The sequence below is a fragment of the Rhynchophorus ferrugineus genome, unplaced genomic scaffold (assembly GCF_030347505.1).
Source record: "Rhynchophorus ferrugineus isolate W39M unplaced genomic scaffold, kcgeb_rfMv2 rfM1, whole genome shotgun sequence".
Lineage (NCBI taxonomy): Eukaryota > Metazoa > Arthropoda > Insecta > Coleoptera > Curculionidae > Rhynchophorus > Rhynchophorus ferrugineus.
In genome coordinates, this window is record NW_027472580.1 from 43,600,131 (window position 1) to 43,619,178 (window position 19,048).

Consider the following 19,048-nt stretch of genomic DNA (forward strand, 5'->3'; position numbering starts at 1 on the left):
GATCTTAACGACTTCTTACCACTATCGCCAATACGCCAACGTAATATTTAGTGTAGCAATATTTAAACATTGTCATATAAATATTTTCATCTATCATTTATAATAATTTCATGAGCTATCAATATTATTGTGTAAAGTATCTAAAGTAAATAAAAAGTTAATCAGAAAATGACGCATTTCGTATAAAAACAAGAACAATTTAACCTAATGTATTTTTTGTTTTACCCGCCGTTTTCCATATTATATGATAACGGTAAACTTAATCTTATTACTATTTTGCAAGATAAAACTATCATACCTATAAAAGTTGCTTAAAGTGTAATTGGATGGGTAAAATTTAAGGTTATGTCTTTGTTCTTTTGTTTAAAACACAAGAATGAAATAATCGTTTTTATTAAAGACAATTGTTTTAGTGAAATATCTATACATAGAATCTAGGCACAAAAAATCAAGGACATACAATGGATATATAATAATATATTGCAGTACTTTATCTAAGCTCAATCATTTGAAGTAAATGAATCTTACGAAATATACAAAACCGGCAATAAATACAAATTTCATACAAAAATTTATACATTTTAAAACAAGTTGTATTCTAAACTTGATATCAAATAAAACCAAATTCAAGTTCTTGTTCAAATTTCTGATACAGTAATAAGGCCAGAGAGCGCTAATTGTTAATGCAATACCTCTTCCTATAAATCACGTTACACCAAAACGCGACAGTAAAGAAGGTGCTACAAAAACAATCGAGGAGAAGAAGTAGACATCCAAAACCTTGAAATAAAGTAGATATATTGTTGACAAAAATAGACGTAGAAAATAACAAGCATAGTAAGTCTCTGTGCAACGTAAAACATTTTATTATATAAAAAAGATGTAAACATATCTTGTCAGGTCGATAATATAAAATATAACTGGACACTGATGGCAATGTTTTTTGCTAGGGATTTTTCAACAACTGCTTTAGTCAGAATTATTACAAAATAAAGCATATACAAGAACGTCCAACTAGTTTGCTAAGAAAGCAACACTTAAGTTAGATAAAAAAAAGTACAACCCCTGACAGAAAACACTATCAACATCATCACGATTAGATCGAAACATAATTAACAATTAAATATTTTCGTAAATATAATTTCTAGCTCAATAAATATTATATACAAACGGTGTTATAAAGAACGACGGATGGGACTCGTCTCTTACGAAAACAAAAAAAAACAATTAGTTGTTCAGTTTATATATATATAAATATATATAAGCAACATGAAAAAAAAAACGTTTAAAATTTAGCTTCCAGTTAGTTCAATAGTTACTCTCCCAGAATAGTGTGTGTAGGTGTTAATATACTCTGAATTAATATGTTAAGTACGCTCATTGTTTGTTGCCTGATGAGTGGCTCAGTGACAAATATCCTGATTTGCTTAAACTGAAAAGTTTGTTGCAATGTTAAAAATCAAAACCACAACCATAATAGTAGTGTATATATAAGCACGAATAAAGAAAACTCTTCAATATGGCGCTGATCCACTCATATTTTATTTTTTAAATGCACTTACGACGACTTACTATAATAATAAAACAAAAGAAAAAGGACAGTTGCATACATAACATTTATCTGTCAATTACTATTCCAAAGAGATAACTAAAACTGATTTAGCCATCTATGTAACAAATTCATTTAAACTTTTTTAGGGTATATATTTGGGTTGGCAACATTGGTTAAAGCCACGATTTTATTTTTTAAGTGTCACTGAAATATCAAAGTTCTTGTCTGGTTTTGTCAGTCTAATATCAGTTGTATATTTTGATGGCCTTCTCCAGATAGTTGAACCTGGTCCGTTTGGGTGCCTTGTTGACGTGATCAAGACCAAGCCATGGTCTTGAACTACCTATTAAAATATAAACATGTTCAAAATTGTTAAGAAATTTAAAGATATTTGTAATATCTTAACATATACATAATGATTTTAAGCTTTAAAATTAATAGCAGTAAATATGTTAAATCAATACATATCAAAAACATGCTATGTTAAAGTAGTACTAACTTTGCGCCTGCATTATCCCGAAGTCACTTAAACTAACAGTATATTCATCTTCAGGAATAACTTGTGGCCGACCCAACGACACTATTGCAAACTTAAATTTCTCCCACTCTTTTTCAGGCACAGCCAGTTTCTTTTGTATCCTTTCTGCGATTAAAAGATGTCAGTGTTAACAAAATAATATTCACAGGTTTGTATTGCATTTACCTTTTACTTTAGCGAATGGTTCCCCTTCCTTTACTTTTATGAGGAATGGAATACCGAATGTTGAGAAAACCTCCTTGTGGAAATGCGCGCACGATATCAGCATTTCATCATCCGTTAAGACCAATTCATCACTGAAAATAATTACATACCCCTTAATATTAGCAGTTCTATTATTTGCAAATAACACAATTTTATTTAATTATTACATAGATCCAAATTAATACATTTTAAAATATGAATACAAATAAAATTAATTAAGGAATAATCATTCTCATAATCTACTAATATACATTTATGAAAAATTGACTTCAATAATTATCACATTATATGCACTAATTATCAGTCATTTGAAACTAATTATTAAACAAATTTAAATATGGCGATTGTTAAATAATCTAAATATAGTTGTAAAAATGACAAAATTTTGTTGGTTTGTATATAACAGATATGCACCCTTAGCAGCAAAAGCATATTCCTAATCCATTCCTTTGAAATATTTAAAACAAAATTCGTTAAAATGCCACTACAAGTAACCTAAAAGTTTATAAATTCGTTGACATTATAATCACCGAATTTATCAGAACAGAATTAATAACTGAAATTACGGCATAAATAACAGGAAGACATATTGCTAATGTAATATCAGTAGCCATTAATATTTACAGCAGCAAAAGGACTGTGTATATTTACAAGGTAATTATTTACAATTGCGCCAATTTTATACGAAGAGTATATGGTAACGTTTAATCTCACAGATTGACATATAATTGAAGTTGTCAACGCCGCTGTTTTGAAATCACTGGCATACATTCAGATATGCGCGTGTGTAACACGCGTTTAAAATGTGTCTTCGTGTCCATTCGACTTTTTTCGTCTATTTAAGATAAATAAGAACAAGCAGTACGTTTAAAAGAACCAATCCAGTATTAGAGAAAGCTGTGACTTAAAATAAATAGCCTTATGTCGATTGCATACAACAAAATAGATAATACTACATGAGTATGATTATTGTGACAATTTTTTTTATTAGATATGAGAATTTTTTGGACTAATAGTTTTTTACTGGATTAGTAATCTACTAAATGATGAAAAATGTGCACATCACAGAAAAATTTTAATGACATCCGCACAGTATCATCATGAAAGGCAGCATGCGGACATGAATAAATAATAGACTTAATCATAGCCAGCGTTTGGATGGGGTGTCTACTTCTCAACTAATATTCTGCTGTTAGTGCTTCAAGACTTCAAATATTCTTCACTAAATCTTGCTACAGTTGGCGGTTGGCCTCAAAATGCTATTTTTCCGATCGCTCTCTATGTTCTTAGTCCATGTTATTTTCGGAGCTGTTCGCTGTACTCTTTTTATTCAACCGTTGTAATCTGCGCCTCTGTGTTTATTTCTCAATTTTGCACTGAGTGTCGCATCAAAAACGAAGTACTACAATTCAATAAGATCTCGGAGGGAAACATGTAGAATTTATCTTAAGCATCGCATTTGAAAAACTGCAAGCTTACAAATGCCAGACTCTTAGTGTCAGTGTTCAAGTCTCTGTCTCATATTCAAAACAGATGGATTTTAGTCTTTAGTCCCTAATAATTCCTTTCTTCCAGACACACATTATCTTAGAGGAGCAAAAGCTTCTGTCGTTTCGCGGATTTGGCGGTAGATGCCACTTTCCTCCCCATTATTACTGATTCCAAATACTTGAACATATCCATGTGCTCGAACTGGATCTCGTTTAGATTTACAATAGCACGCTATCAATCAGTTGTCAATACTTTGATCCTTTCTTCAATAATTCTCAAACCATAGCTCTGCAGTGCGAATATAACGTTATCATTAGCGAACAATAGAACCATTAAGGAGTTTGTAGCAACACATTGAATGCATATCATATCATATTGAAAATTTTTGAATTTGAAGTATAAATGGTTCTGTCATTTGATTAATATTAAGGCACATATATACACACAGAGATTGAGATAAAGAAAAATTAAATAAAAAGCTATTTTAAATATTAGCAACATGTAACTACATATTACTATATGACATAGTACCAATACATAGTAAAATGTTAATAAAACATGGTTTAATGGTTAGCACGGGGTGTATTTTATAAAAAAAAAAATAACAACTAGCATGAAACGTGAGGAAATTTAAAAAATAGAAAAATTAAGTTGTTAATAACAATCTGCCAGCTACTATTAGTCTAAGTACAAGCTCACTAAATCAAGTGAATGGTAATTTAAATACCAAATTACCCATTATATAATATGCCTACCGTGGAATCTCCTCGATTCGATATACTTTCGCTGTTGCAGTACCTAAATTTTCTAATGAAGTATCCTCTTTGGGGCCCATTGATAATTTGCTGCAATTAACTTCAGTCAACCTAAAAATAAAACATTGCGTGATATTAATTACTCTATATTATTCTTGCTTGAAAAGAATATAAAAAAGGCTGTTCAATAATGACATGTTTTATAATTAAAGGTTTTCAAAAGCTCTGAAATACAAACAAATCTTTCTTATGCTTTTATTAAATCAGCCTGGTGACTTTAGAAATCATATCATACCTTAATTTACCAGTGCTACCTTCACTAAATTCAATTTGCTTTTTAGCTTCTTCCAACAGATCAGCTACTGTACCATTCTTATTAGGATATAGGATTAACTCTTTTTCTTCCTTCATATTAGGACCGACATAAACGCACTTAAATTGTTTTTTGTTTTCTAATTCATTCACTCTAATACTTAGCTGCTGGTAGAAAATTTTCTTTGGAACCTTTGGCTTGCTATACACCAACAAATCCTTCAAGGTGCCATCGAAAGTGCATCGCAATGGATGCCCAGGACTATCTTTATAACTAAATAAAAATAAACATATTTAAAATTAAACTCAATATACTCAATATGTAAATAATGTACCTTTGACTTTTGAAAAATTGTAATAAGTAGGGATCAGTACCAACTCGTTGCGCTACTGCTCTAGCAAATTGGTCATATGTCATTCTCTGAGATAATTCCATAGTAAATCCTTGATCATTTGGTATCGTTTTATCAACAAAAGTAACTTCGACTCGGTAAAATAGGTCTTTGTAATAATCAACGCAAGTTGGTAAATCGGAATTTATATCGCCCTCATCTTTTTCGAAAATTATTATATCTCCATCCATTAATTCCTCCAATATCTAAAATTACGAATTGGTGTAAACAATAAAAATTTTATTTAGAAATCACAAGTAATATATATAATAATATATACCTTTTCTATTGGTTCATTGAAATTAGTAATTTTCTCAATCATATTGGGTCTAATTTCTTCATACAGCAACAATTCTGTATCTGGAGCAAAACCTGCTCTTTCATTGAGCAATGGAATAATATCACTTAGTTTGCTTGTAACAGGTACATAAGAGTGGCCACAATAATGTATTTTCTTTTGTTTAGGGTCATACATTTTAAAAAACAGCATCACATCAGCTTCCTAATAAAAATTGGGCATGAATTGTTATTTAATAAATAGATTCCTGTATTCTACCTTATCAAAAGCTGGAAGACTTGTTTGCCCAGAATCTGGTGGTAGCAATTCCAGAAATATATTCCAGGGATTTGCATTTTCAGCTACATCAATAACCATCTTATGTAAATCTGCTTCCAAATCCAGAACGCCCGGTCTAATTGTTTGATTTGATCTGGAATGAAAATATTTAGGTTTAATATACTTAGAATCTAACCATTATTTTGATAAGCTTAACAACTTCCATTGAATAAATAAAAATAAGAAGTAAAATATATATCTAAAATTATGAATTAAATAATCCTGTTTTATATAAATTTTAACTAAAGAGATGTAGAATATCTTAAACAATTATTTAAATTTAATAGAGTAAATATTTTTTATATAAAATTTGACACTTTTTGGATTATTCGCAGCATAAAAAAATTAAGAACATTACAACCTCTGAGAAAATGGCCAAGGCCTGATATGCTCTGGTGGATACTTAAAGGCGTCGGCCAGCATTTCCATCATATCTGCAACCGATGCCATCTTACGTATTTTGAATATACGGAACTGAGCATGTTCGGGATCGTATAGGTCGTTCCCTTGATGCCCATCAAACTGATCTTCTAACAGCACCTAATAATAGATCAATAAGTAACAGTATGCACAATACGGCAATATATAGATATATACCTGAATTGTTATATATAAATGAGCTTCATTTCTTTCTTTTCGTCTCACTTGTTCCATTCTCTTTTCTTCAGCTAATCGATCGGCTAATTCGCTCGGTATGTCAGCGTCAGTTACCTATGAAGTTAATTGTTTTAGCGTCATATAATAATCACTTATTTAAAAAACAATACAAAATTTAAACATGTTATGTATTATTGTTAATATCTAACCTCTTGCAGAACATTTGGTAATTCAGAATCTCTGATATAAACCAACATATAAGCATTTGTACAATGTTTAACGTTCATCATATTCAGATCTTCGTCGTGGCCACCATAGTTATGTTCAATTGCTTCTGCTTTAGTACATCTTGAGACAACATCATCATCAAATTTGCACCATTTTGCATCACCTATAGGAAGTTAATGAGCTCAAAAATTATCAATTTAAAATTCAAATTTACCTCTTGGATTGATAAAGACAACATAATGACCTCCATGATTGTCACCACTGTGTACAAGTACTGCATGTAAAGTATAATTAGCAGGGTCATTCGGATCTTTTTCTTGTAAGTATTCATCTAATTGAATTTTATCATAGAATTCAAACCTGTAAAAATAGTAAAATGGTGTATACTATCTCTAACTCCTACCTTTATCAAATTCATATTATAGATAACATTAATCAGATTAAATATACTATTTTTTATACATATATATTTATATGTTTCGTATAAATTATATGCATACGAAAGTATTAAACTAATTTACCTATCATTGAATTTGACAGATGAATCTGTCACAGGATCATATTGGAATCGCATTAGATGAAGATGCAATACTGGAGGAAAAGATGAGAAAATCACCCCCTTTTCGGCATCTTGCAAACCATGCTCCCCAGCGTCATATTTATTGTCACCATCAAGGGTCTCCTTGGCTATATAATCTTTAAATGACTCGAAAACTGTAAAATGAAAAATTATTACAAATAGTAAATAAATATATACTTTTAACTCACTGTTTTTCTTCCCTTTAATGTTCAGTTGAATATCATAAAACGTCTCTGAACGCGTACTAGAATAATTTACATTTTTGCATCTGATATATGATAACATTTTTCCTTCAAATAATTTTGGAACAGTACCTTCTACGCAAGTTCCTTTCATTTTACTTTCTAGCTTATCTAATAAAACCTAAAATAGAAGTGACATTAGAAGTGGTATTTTCCAAAGCGATCTAGAAGATATTACTCTTAAAAATTCTTGTACATCATGCTGCATAAAGGAATCTAAAGTTTCCCAACCGAAACTTTTTGTCAGCTTCTTTGTACCGACCGGCTTGTCCGAAAATTGCAACTCGTGGAATACCCGCTGTAACGCAAGCGCTACAGATTTTGTGGAATCATCGGACTCTGTCGGCATTTTATATACTGCTTTTCGCAATTGATTAGTGAAATAGAGGGTTTGAAGTAACGAATTCATATAGCAAGTTGCACCTTGATTCTTTAGACCAACATAACCTAAAACAAATGCACAACTAATTTCATTGTTCAAATTAAAATTTTATCATCAAATTTATCATAAATAAGCAAGTTATTAATTTAATAGTTTAATGCTGTTATGAATACACCAATATTTTAAACGTAAATATTGCAATAAATATTGAAAACATTACCATAGCAATATAACAAGAACTACTAAAATCCGCTGATTCTACACTTCAATTGTCAAAATGGTTGCCTAACATAGGCGACTACGATTTGTATTTCATCCATTATGGTTAATACAATTATAAATGATATACTATAGCATTTTTAAAAAGTAAATAATATATCAAATATATTTAACAAAAATTATTTTTTGCCTCACACTTACCTGTATGCTTCTTACTATCCCATGACACGCCATGAGGTGCATCAGCTACTACATGCACTTCTAATGTTATTGCATCATCTTTTATGTAACCCTTTTCTGAATCCAATACATCATTCCAGGCCATAAAGTGGGAAAATCCCCAGTCATTTTCCTATTAAATATAAATGTATCAAATTTTTAAGAGAAATTACAATTAAATTTAAATCTTTAACGTTTGTGATCCTATAAATAATTTTAGTAATTTTTATAAAAAGAAAAACGCATGAAAATGGCTATGCTAGCGTACCATTAAGTTTTGTCAAAAATTTATAATTACTATTTTTTGTGGTTTCATCTTCTTGAATAAGCTATTTTTACCTCAAAATTTCATTAAAAATTGGGCTATTATATTTTTAGTATATTTTTGTATGTATTTTTATTAAACGATATACCTGAGAATAAAACGATTACTATATTCAAATTTAGATACCTAATATAAGTTACAGGTAATAAGTATATAAACAAGGATTAAAATATGTTAAATATATTACTCACGTTAAATGAGTTTTCAAATGAGCGATTTTTAAAATCTAATATGCACCAACATAATATGTTGGGCACCGTTTTCGATAAGCCCATAAAATGTAACACAAAATAGGGACATTTGATTGAGACATAAAATGTTTTCTGCACAAACTAAATTAAAAGATGAGAAAACTATAATTACTTCCAAAATAGTACTTATACAATGATAATCTTATCATTATACTTTCCAAAAACAGAAATAAGAATACATAAATAGTAATAAACTTAATACTCTTGAAACATTAGATAAATAAATATTAAAAGTATATTTAAATATTGTTAATTGTTAGTTTTAATTTAAATAAATACATTAAGTTACTACTAGGTATATTATTTAATGATGAACTACTTAATGGACTTGATTACATATTATTTTAAATTAATATCATAAAATGTCAATAACATGTCAATGTTGTAAATTGTTACTTAACATAATTTTATTACTTATATATTTTTACTATTAAATCAATAATAAATCTAAAATATATTGTTTCTTCATGTCATTCAAGTCAATATCTACTCAATTTAAAATAGCTCTGTTTAAAATACTTTATTATTATGCTTTAAAAATTATATAAGATGAAACCTTATCCAGTATATTGAAAAATCTAATATTTCCACGTAAAGAAATGCATTTGCATTATGTGTAAATTAAAACAAAATGTAAATTACCTTTGAATAAAATAAATGCTGGATTTTTCTAGAAAACATATCAATGTCAGGCCTGACCGATAATAGTCTTAGCTCAGCATTCGCATAACAGGACCAGGAGCTCGATTCACTTTCTCCATTACATTGTAAAAAGAATCCAAGTGACCTCTGGCTTGACCGGTCCTGACTGTGATTGCTTCTAGGCATTACCATAATTTTCCAAGGAAGATTTCGAACATAACATGGTGGAGACAATACCGAATCCTATAAAATGGTAATGCTCATGTGTAAAATATTGTTTATTTAAACAAAAATCACTTACCTTTAATTTGCTGAAATTATTCACTGTGTATTTAAAGGTTGCTTCGCTTCTGGCCTCATCTTCTTCCATATCAGCATCTTGAACAGCCATATTTGATGGATCTAGTTGAGGTCCAATGATCACTTCTCCATTTTGGGTCTGATCCATCTCACCTCCTCCGGTGTCTGTGATATATTCCATATTATTCACTATCAGATATTAAAAATCCATTAGTTTGGATTGATATAATTTATTATCAAATATATGAAGAACATATTTTACTGCCGGTGTTATAAATTAATAAACATCTTTATGTTAAACCCGAAAAAAAGTACTTGCTATTACTAAATCAATAAACCTAGAAAACTAATAAAAACTTTCTGGTTGCCATAAAGTACAGATGTGTATATATTAACTACATTTTGCAGTTCGATAGTAAAATGACACATTTTTTTCTAAATGACCTAAATATAAATTCTCAGCTGATTCAAACTGAGTTATAAATAAACTAAGTACAATGTTTGGATTCATTCTAAATATTTCCATTTAAATCCAATTATTGTAATTAAAATAATGCTTACAAATATTCTGGCAAATAACAATTATTATTTAAATCAAAGAATTCCTTTAAATATTTAATATTGAACACTGAAGTAAACATTATGTTAGAGGTAATTAAATATGGAAAATGAAACTGGCATATATATTTCCACACAATTAAGGACATAACGTAGGTTTAAACGTGTGCAAATACTAAAAATATCTGGAATATGTAATGCTATAATAAAATCAACACAAACATACAAAAATCATTAATTTCTTTACCGAAAACCACTACATAATGCCCATTGTTCTGATATATGAGTAGTCCTTTAACTTGTGTTGTAAAAATTGTCAAACGTCAAGACCAAACTAAATTTAAACGTCAATTCCAAAACGACATTGTCATGGCAGGTTGGGATACTTTTTACCTTATTTTTACCCTTACCTTCTTGAGTGTCCATTTCTTCCACCTCGTTTTGATTATTCTGAGGATTATCCTCGTTCCTCCGATACTGTCCTGTCACGTGGTTCATTATTTGGGGAGGTGAAACAAGGGGCGCAGTCTTGTCCTTACCGAAAACGGTTTTACTTTTCCTTGAATTGAGAGTAGATGATTTTTCTACCGAAACTACGCGGTAACTGGTGTTGCTACCGTTGTATGAACTGTTATTTTTTGTGCCGGAGACGGTGGTAGTCAATTTGACAAAGTGCTTACTCGCGATGCGCCCAATGTCTGCTATTTTTTACACCCCCTACGCGAGGGAAACGCACGAGAAACATATATATGCTTGTTATTTATGTCTTCTATCGGGTTTTCTACCTCTAACTAGTGATCTACCTTAATTTCTGCAATTTCGCGATGCCGACACTTCACTTTTCACATAAGAAAATAAACAAAATGGAGGCATTTTCTGCGGTTCGTCTTCCGCTCAAACTTAGGTAAAATTTTTGCAGACAGCTGTCATTATCAGAACATCTAACGATAGAAAAAGCAGACACCGTGTTATTGCGAATACAGGAAACTGTTAATACAGATTTCTTTTTATCTATTAAATAGGTATATAGAATTGTTATAGGCAACTTAATATGCACTAGCTGTAAACCGTTAAGCTATCCTAACAAGTTATGTCAGAAGAGCAAAATATCGATATTTAAAAATATTAATACAATATTTTCAGAAGAAAATGTTGATGCTTTTTAATTATATTTTTTCTGAAGAGATGAGATAAAAAATGGACAATAAAACAAAATATCGATATTTTAAAATTATTACCTGCCGATCGAAGAAAAAAGATAATTTCCCGTATTTCTAGAAAAAAAATCAAAATAAAAATATATTTCAAATAACAACCCTAATTTTTGCTGTTATTCAATGATTTTCATTGTTTGTTATCATAATAAAATAAAATAGACATTTGGCTATGTTTATAATATATACAATTTCACATATAGTGTTATAAAGACATATTTTGTTAATATATAATTTATAAATATAGGTTATTCACAGACTCTATATAAACCAACAAGGTGAGCTTGATTTTATAAACAAGAGATTATCATGCTTGTTTTATTATATTGTTAATAGATGCTTAAGCTGTCTTTTTAACTCGATTTTACTATGATAAGAGCGCAGCAGTATCTTTGAAATATATCATATGTTATAATTTTTTAACAAGTAGGTAAAATATTAACAGACACAGACTTTCAGCTGTGCTGCTTTGCTTTCAGTATGAGGAAGCAATAAGATAGAAACTTTAATACATCTTATTTGAAGCACTAAAAATATATAAAAAAGGGAACGAGCTAGAGACAATTTTAACCAGATATGTTATGTTATATTTTCAATTAGATTGCAGCATTTAATTATTTTTTATTTATATTTTTATATTTCATTATTTTATATATATATATATATATATATATATATATATATATATATATATATATATATATATTCTTATGTTTTAGCATATATATATATATATATATATACAGAATTTTATATTATATATATATATATATATATTCTTATGTTTTAGCTTTTTGATATTATATAATATTTATATAATATAATATATATATATATATATATATATATATATATATATATATATATATATATACAGAATTTTATATTAATAAATGGTTTTGAAAAATTACATTTTGGTATTATTTAAAATTTAATTGGTTTGTAGAATGTGACGTCACGTGATACGTATGAAACCGTCGACCAATGAAACGCTCCCCTTATAAAATATTTTCATTACAGGTGCCTGTATGGTAATTTAAACGAACCATTGAAATTCAGTGAAATGACGTTCTCAGCGCCTTTCTGCTGAGACCATAGAAAAAGTAGAAATTTCACGGTATAGTCGACCTTGGGGAAATGTTTTGTTTAGTTCAATCACTGGCAGCGCTGCGATCGTAAATTGTGATTGGCTAGTTTAAATTCCTAGTGCCGCTACTAAGATGGAACGTGATTGGTCGATCAAATTGTATAAAGTCAGCATTTTCTATGGGCATCCATTTTTTAGTTTGTTGTTTGAAGGTTTTGGTTTTTGTGTTTTTGGTTAGATCAAGAAATCTTCGTTTTACGTTGTGCATATTTTCTTTTTTACATTAATTATTATGGAGTAATAATATAAAAATTGATGACAATGCGTCAGTGTAGTAAAAGATGTAGTGTACCAGGGTAAAAATTTACTACGGAAATTAGACATCGTTTCCCAAAGAATGATCTCACTCCTTTCCAAAAATGTGTTGATTTAGTAAATAGTAGTAAGTTACCTGGATAAACCAAAATGCAAATATATCAACGTCATGATGTCTGTCACGGACATTTTAGTGAAAAATTTAGAATTACCCTTTCTTCACGAACAGGTATTAGGGTAAATGCATATCCAACATTGTTTTTATCAGGTACATATAAAATTATCTATCTACTACATGTCTGTTTATATATTGTTTGTTTACAGAAAATCAAAACCTACTTATGAAGATGTTAGTAGTAATAAAATTCAGTTAATCTACTAAATTGTTCGTATACTGTCAGTGTGATGTCTACATAAAGAAGTCTTACAAGGTAATAATTAAGATAACTGGATAATTAGTAGTAATAAATACTACTTTTAATTGTAAAATATCCCTAATATATTTGTAATACCTTAACTTTTTACAACAATCGGTGTTCAATAATTTTATAGTAGAGCTATTGTATATTTAAATTTGATTGCCTTGTTAAGAAAATATTTGTTACGGTACCATCAATTAAAAGTTTAATTGCTACTTTTAGGGGATCTATTACCTTAAAGAAATCTATTTTGTCTAAATTTACAAATAACTACATTTGTTTAACATATCTTAACCAAGATTGCTTAAAGAATTTTGTTGGATCTATTAGAGGTCATGGAGGTAGAAACAGCATCCTTCACCTAGTATGTTTGAGAAATCTTTAAAAGGGCACATCATCACTTCAATTTTTTCACATCATTCTCCCGGAGAAAATTGTGAAGAAGATGAACATGTTAGATAACTTATAATCCTTTTTAAACGGGAGGTCTAGTACCACTTGAGGTTGTTAAATCACCAGTTGAGTCTATATTTTCAGTTCCAGAGAACTTTGCTCTGAGAAAAACAAGAGTCTAATGTTATATTTTAGTCTTATTTCAGGCTATTTAACAAAACTTCTGAAAAAGAGACAACATGCAATATTTGTCTACATTCTATATTAAGTAGTTCCATAGATTAAATACTCTAAAATCTAAATATCTTTAAAAAAACACATACATTTTTAGTGTTTCAACTGTCTAATCCATAATATTTTCAAGACCAAATTATAAAAGTTATTATGAGGTGTGATTGTATTTTTGGTTTAATGAAGTTAATGTAATATCAACAGGGAAGGATTTAAAGTCTACCTTCAATATATCAGGATAAGTTAGAACTCTAATAGATCCCATAAAATTGATGGCACTAAACAAATATGGGAAGGTGTTATAGAAGAATTATAGATATTTTAATTTTGCCTAGAATAGAGTTCATTTTTTTTTTTGCTTTTTGTTTTTATATATTTATATTATTTACACTTATGTATATTTGTATAGGATTTTATTTTAATAAATTAATTTTAAAAATTATATTTGTATTAAGTTAACACTCTTTATATTACTCTATGATATAACTATATGTAGCCCACTTAATAAAAAAGCCAGCGTACGTTATAAATGACCTCGAATATATTGCCAATTGCCGTTTATAAAAATTTAAATTTTAACCCGAAGCAGATTTTTCTCTCATTTTATCCTAGTTAAAAAGAGATAGACGGTTGTTTGATGCGTCGTAACGTATAACCGAATGATCTTATAAATTCAATTCGAGTTGGTATTACTGGACTATGTTGCCAAATGTCTCAATATTATTTTAAACGTTACTGATACTAATTACAGGCTATAAACTGGCAAACATTGTAAGCCAAAACTTTACGTTGGCGCGGCAACATTGCAACGTACTGAGGTCATTCATTTTGTCATATTTACATTATTATGTCGTGTTTAATTGCAATCTGATTATAATTACTTTTAAAAAACGTATAGTATGGTTTTCCAAACTTATTAAATAGCGTGTGAATAAATAGTATTAAAATATAAAAAATGTGTTTTTATTTATAGAAAAATATTTTTAATGTAATTAAAACACTACATCCTGTCTTACCCAGCCTAGGTACTGGCGTCGCTGGTTCATTGTTGCGATTTTTACACCTATAAAGAAGTATACCCATTATTATTTTTATCACTTTGAAGGATATACCAAACTTTCAGAATACAATGATCCCTAGTGCAAACACCAAATCTAACAATTACGTTTGTTGGGAAGTTTGGTTTGACCAGAAAAATATTTGTGACATTATTGACATTTACTTTGACCATTATCAAAGTCATTTCAATTCAATTCAAAATTTTACCTTATATTTTTATTAATGCCTTGATTAAAAAACCATGTTGTTAAGTGGTTAAAAAACGCGACAGAGGCTAGTTATATAACACTATTATATTTGTTGGTAAGCATATAGTATAGTAATTTCTTGACTAAAAATGCCATGTTATTAATTGGTTAAAAAACGCGACAGAGAGCACAATTATGTTTGTTGGTAAGCATAGAGTATATATTGTATAATATATTATTCTATATTGGTAAGCTTGATTTGACAACCAAAAATATTTTGACAGATCTTGTATTTTTTACTAATTACTTAATAAATAATTTACGCATTTTAACAAATATTATACACATTAAAATTTAAAAATTAACTTAAAATGTTATTAATAGGTTAAACACACACGACAGAGTCTTGTTATATAAATATATATGCTATAATATATTTGTCAAAATTGTATTTAAGATTATTTATTATGTGACATATATTTTGACGTGACGATTATGTTACATTGTTGACAGTGAAGTGACTTTTCTATTAATAATTATTTGGGGTAATAGAGCAGGTAAAAATATTGTCAGTTGTTTAAATCTCTTATATCATGGCAACGGTACTCTTGATTATTTTAACCATATACGTAGAGTAAACATAAACAAAGGAAAACCAGTTCGATATCCGGCAACACTGTCGTACTACCTTTGCGGATCGAGCGCTATTAATTTTTTTCTTTAGTCGCCGCGTTCTCTTCGCGTTGATGGTGTGTTAGTAGTACTTTCCCTCTCGGCGGTACGTACGTATACTTTCGCGGGCATCTGCAATTCCATACTCAAGTAAAAAGAGATACCATTTCCTAGAAGTGACAAGATGTGCCGTTCGAGGTGAGGGCTCAAACAAATGCGGCTTCCTGTGATGTGACTATGTATTGGAAAGTGTTGTTAGTTCTGTCCGTTGTGGTTATTAATCAGTGTTGTTATGGTTCGAGGACACAATCCATATCGAATAGAAATTCGAGTCAAGGTAGGTGTTCAGTTTTAATTTTTTTGTTTTTTGTCAATTTTACTTTGTCGTAGTGAATATTGCAGTAGCGACAATATATTTGAAATTGTTTAGTCAGTGTTAGTCATAGATACGGTTTTTTTGTCACAAGCGAAGGACAGGGTTTCAGTTTTAATCAGAAAACGATTTTTTGGTAGTATCTTTCTTTTCGTGTCGAAAGTTTTGTGAAAATAATTAAATAAACGTGAAATTCAAACAATTAGCTTGTTATATATATAAAATTACACAAGTTAGGTTAACTACTGAACTAAAACCGAAGTTTATTAAAAAAAATCATTTATAATAATGCGGAAAGCTTTTAAAATAGTGCATGTTAATGTTATTTGATATTTATATTTATTTAATTTAATTATAAAGAGTGTCAAGGCTCAAATATCGGGAAAATTGTAAGCGAACGAAACGTCTGATCTGTTGCTGAAAATGACTGACAATTAATTTTCTTATATAAACTTTTTTATAAATATAACTGTTACTTTTAAATTTCACAGTATAAAATAAAATTTAAATGTTCACTTTTTGATTACTATTATTAATTACTACCATTAAACATGTAATATACTTTCGCGGTTTTTAAGGAGATTTAAATTGTTTACCATATCATATATTTGTTTTTTTTTCAGCAATGATTAATCAAAAATTAGCCAGTTTTACTATGTATTATAGCTTTATATATAATAGTATAGCTTTTTTATTTCTCGTACACATGTAACACTCAGGTGCTAATAATAATAATTTTTAGTCATAATAGTAATAGTCATTTCATTCAATATGTTCAACTTCTTGCTGTTGGTAGTACTACAAGATTTATCATACGCATATGCGCGAATTCCATTAGCATTAAGCAGCTAGCAATGTGGGTTAAGAATTTAATAAAGTATTTATGTGAAGTGTATGTTGCAATTGTCTAATATTCAATGAAGCATGGTATAAGTTATCTCGTGTTATAGTTAAATAGGTTTAATTGAATTAATTTCAGTTTTTTTCTGGAGAAGTGCATTTTTGTAAAAATTACTAATATTGGAGTATGTCACCAAAACGTACCGATTAATGTCAAAAGTAAATATGACGTTAATATGTCAGAACATATCAGTGTAAGTGCAACACAGAAGGCAATGGGACAAGCGTTTCTACTGATGCGGGCCCAGATAAATCCTATTTGGTAAAATTTCTCTAAATTAGAATTAAAAAAGCAAATTATAAATTGTTGATATTAATAAAAAAATATTACATTAAAAGATGAACTGTTTTTAATTGATCAATCTATTTTTGCATTGATCAAATCAAATTTTTGATTAAAATAGTTTTTGACATAGTTACAATGACACACCTTGCTTACATATAAATTTTTACTGGAAATAAAATATTAAATGCAATATGGCAACATCATGAATATTTTAGAAAATATAACAGGTGTTCTTTCTATTATTTTCTTTTGATTTTTGTTCAAAGTAACTGATCTGAATAACATGCAAAAACGAAATGATTCTGTGAGCTTGAACTTTAATTAAGGAAATTAATTAATAATACATTATATGATGCACAAGATTCAAATAATCTTATTACACGTTTTCTTGTTATTAAAAAGATATTCCGTTGGCAAAAAAGTAATTCGTATTTTTTTCATGTTTTTCAAAGAGAATTTACTCATATACATTCCAAACACTTCAAACGATATATGTGCCGTTTTGGTCGATGGCCTTTTGTCACTTTTCTGGTAAAAATTTGATTCCGTCCGAACAAACCTCTGCGATTCCTAGGCGAAGAACTGTACCAAAAAATTTTTATAAGCGCAACAAATGGTATTTTGATGCATCGAAACAATTCAGCCAATCTTTTTCAATTTTTGCGGAGTCACTCCAAGTGTGTGTGGTCTAGCTTTGTGATGGAAGACAGTGCCTTTCCTACTGATCATTTCTGGTCGTTTTTTTTAAATCACCTGCTTCGGTCGCTTTAGTTGTCGACAGCGACAGAGGGTGAAACTAATGGTTAGACCAGGTTAGGGTAGCTCATGAAGAGAAATTCCTTTCAAATACCATCAAACATTTACCGTCACCTTTTTTGGTGTCAATACGAACCAAGTCTCGGTTATCTCTTAAACGTCGAATTTTCAGGAATTAAGACAAACAAACAGCAATTAAAACCAGTAGTTGTTAGTCTTGCTGTAAGTAAACTATCTAAATAATATTAACAAATAGGGAAATAATACTATAAGCATCATAAAATATTAATATCAAACTTATCAGACACTTTTTTCAAATTATATTATATCTTATAAATTCAAATACATACGTTTGCTTTTCTTGACAGCTTTTATTTGAGATAGATACAAAAAATAAACTACAAAATAGGTTAGAAAGCGTCACCATAAAAAGGGCAAATATTTCCTTAATAATGAAGACATTAATCATATGTGGTAATACTGCTTTAAGGTGAAAGATTTATATCTTTATTAATTATAATTTACTAATTAAAACACACATTAATACACTGCCTTCTTCTGAAATAGATACAAAAAATTAAAAATATAAATTATGTGGTAAAAGTACTACCCTGTCACGGTAATTTTAATAAATCTGTTAGTTTTGAAATATTTGAAAACCATTAAATCATATTAATTCTGACGAAAACAACTCAACAGAAACTACGATAACAAATAACATGTCTTGAGAATATTAAACATGTCTATGAGGA

At 29.1% G+C, this 19,048-nt stretch overlaps 2 protein-coding genes and 1 long non-coding RNA gene across 7 annotated transcripts in view; 2 read left to right on the forward strand and 1 right to left on the reverse strand.

Annotated features, from left to right (window-relative positions):
* Window positions 1-372: 372 nt before the first annotated feature.
* Usp7 (Ubiquitin-specific protease 7) lies at window positions 373-11,310 on the reverse strand. 5 transcript variants are annotated; one of them, XM_076419499.1, is made up of 19 exons: window positions 10,814-11,310; window positions 9,847-10,010; window positions 9,546-9,788; window positions 8,310-8,460; window positions 7,686-7,954; window positions 7,454-7,628; window positions 7,207-7,399; window positions 6,900-7,045; window positions 6,667-6,848; window positions 6,458-6,571; window positions 6,222-6,400; window positions 5,801-5,954; window positions 5,525-5,746; window positions 5,188-5,450; window positions 4,836-5,126; window positions 4,541-4,651; window positions 2,256-2,386; window positions 2,052-2,195; window positions 373-1,895 (listed from the first exon to the last, which is right to left on the reverse strand). In XM_076419499.1, exons 1-19 carry the CDS (start codon window positions 10,899-10,901, stop codon window positions 1,798-1,800), a joined length of 3,318 nt encoding a protein of 1,105 aa, XP_076275614.1. In that variant the 5' UTR covers window positions 10,902-11,310; the 3' UTR covers window positions 373-1,797. The 5 variants fall into 5 exon arrangements, with proteins under 5 accessions (XP_076275614.1, XP_076275615.1, XP_076275617.1 ...); XM_076419500.1 differs by having other exon boundaries at window positions 373-1,891; window positions 2,048-2,195; XM_076419502.1 differs by lacking the exon at window positions 10,814-11,310 and adding an exon at window positions 10,651-10,740 and having other exon boundaries at window positions 9,847-10,034.
* A 1,512-nt stretch (window positions 11,311-12,822) lies between these two features.
* On the forward strand, window positions 12,823-15,018 carry LOC143206806 (uncharacterized). The gene is made up of 2 exons (XR_013008534.1): window positions 12,823-13,287; window positions 13,344-15,018. It is a non-coding gene; the product is annotated as an uncharacterized LOC143206806 (long non-coding RNA).
* Window positions 15,019-16,030: 1,012 nt separating this feature from the next.
* T48 (FU domain-containing protein T48) overlaps window positions 16,031-19,048 on the forward strand; it is an 82,099-nt gene continuing 79,081 nt past the window's right edge. The window contains exon 1 of the mRNA XM_076419532.1: window positions 16,031-16,318. Coding sequence (XP_076275647.1) covers window positions 16,219-16,318 — 100 coding nt within the window. The 5' untranslated portion in view covers window positions 16,031-16,218. The remainder of the gene's footprint in view (window positions 16,319-19,048) is intronic.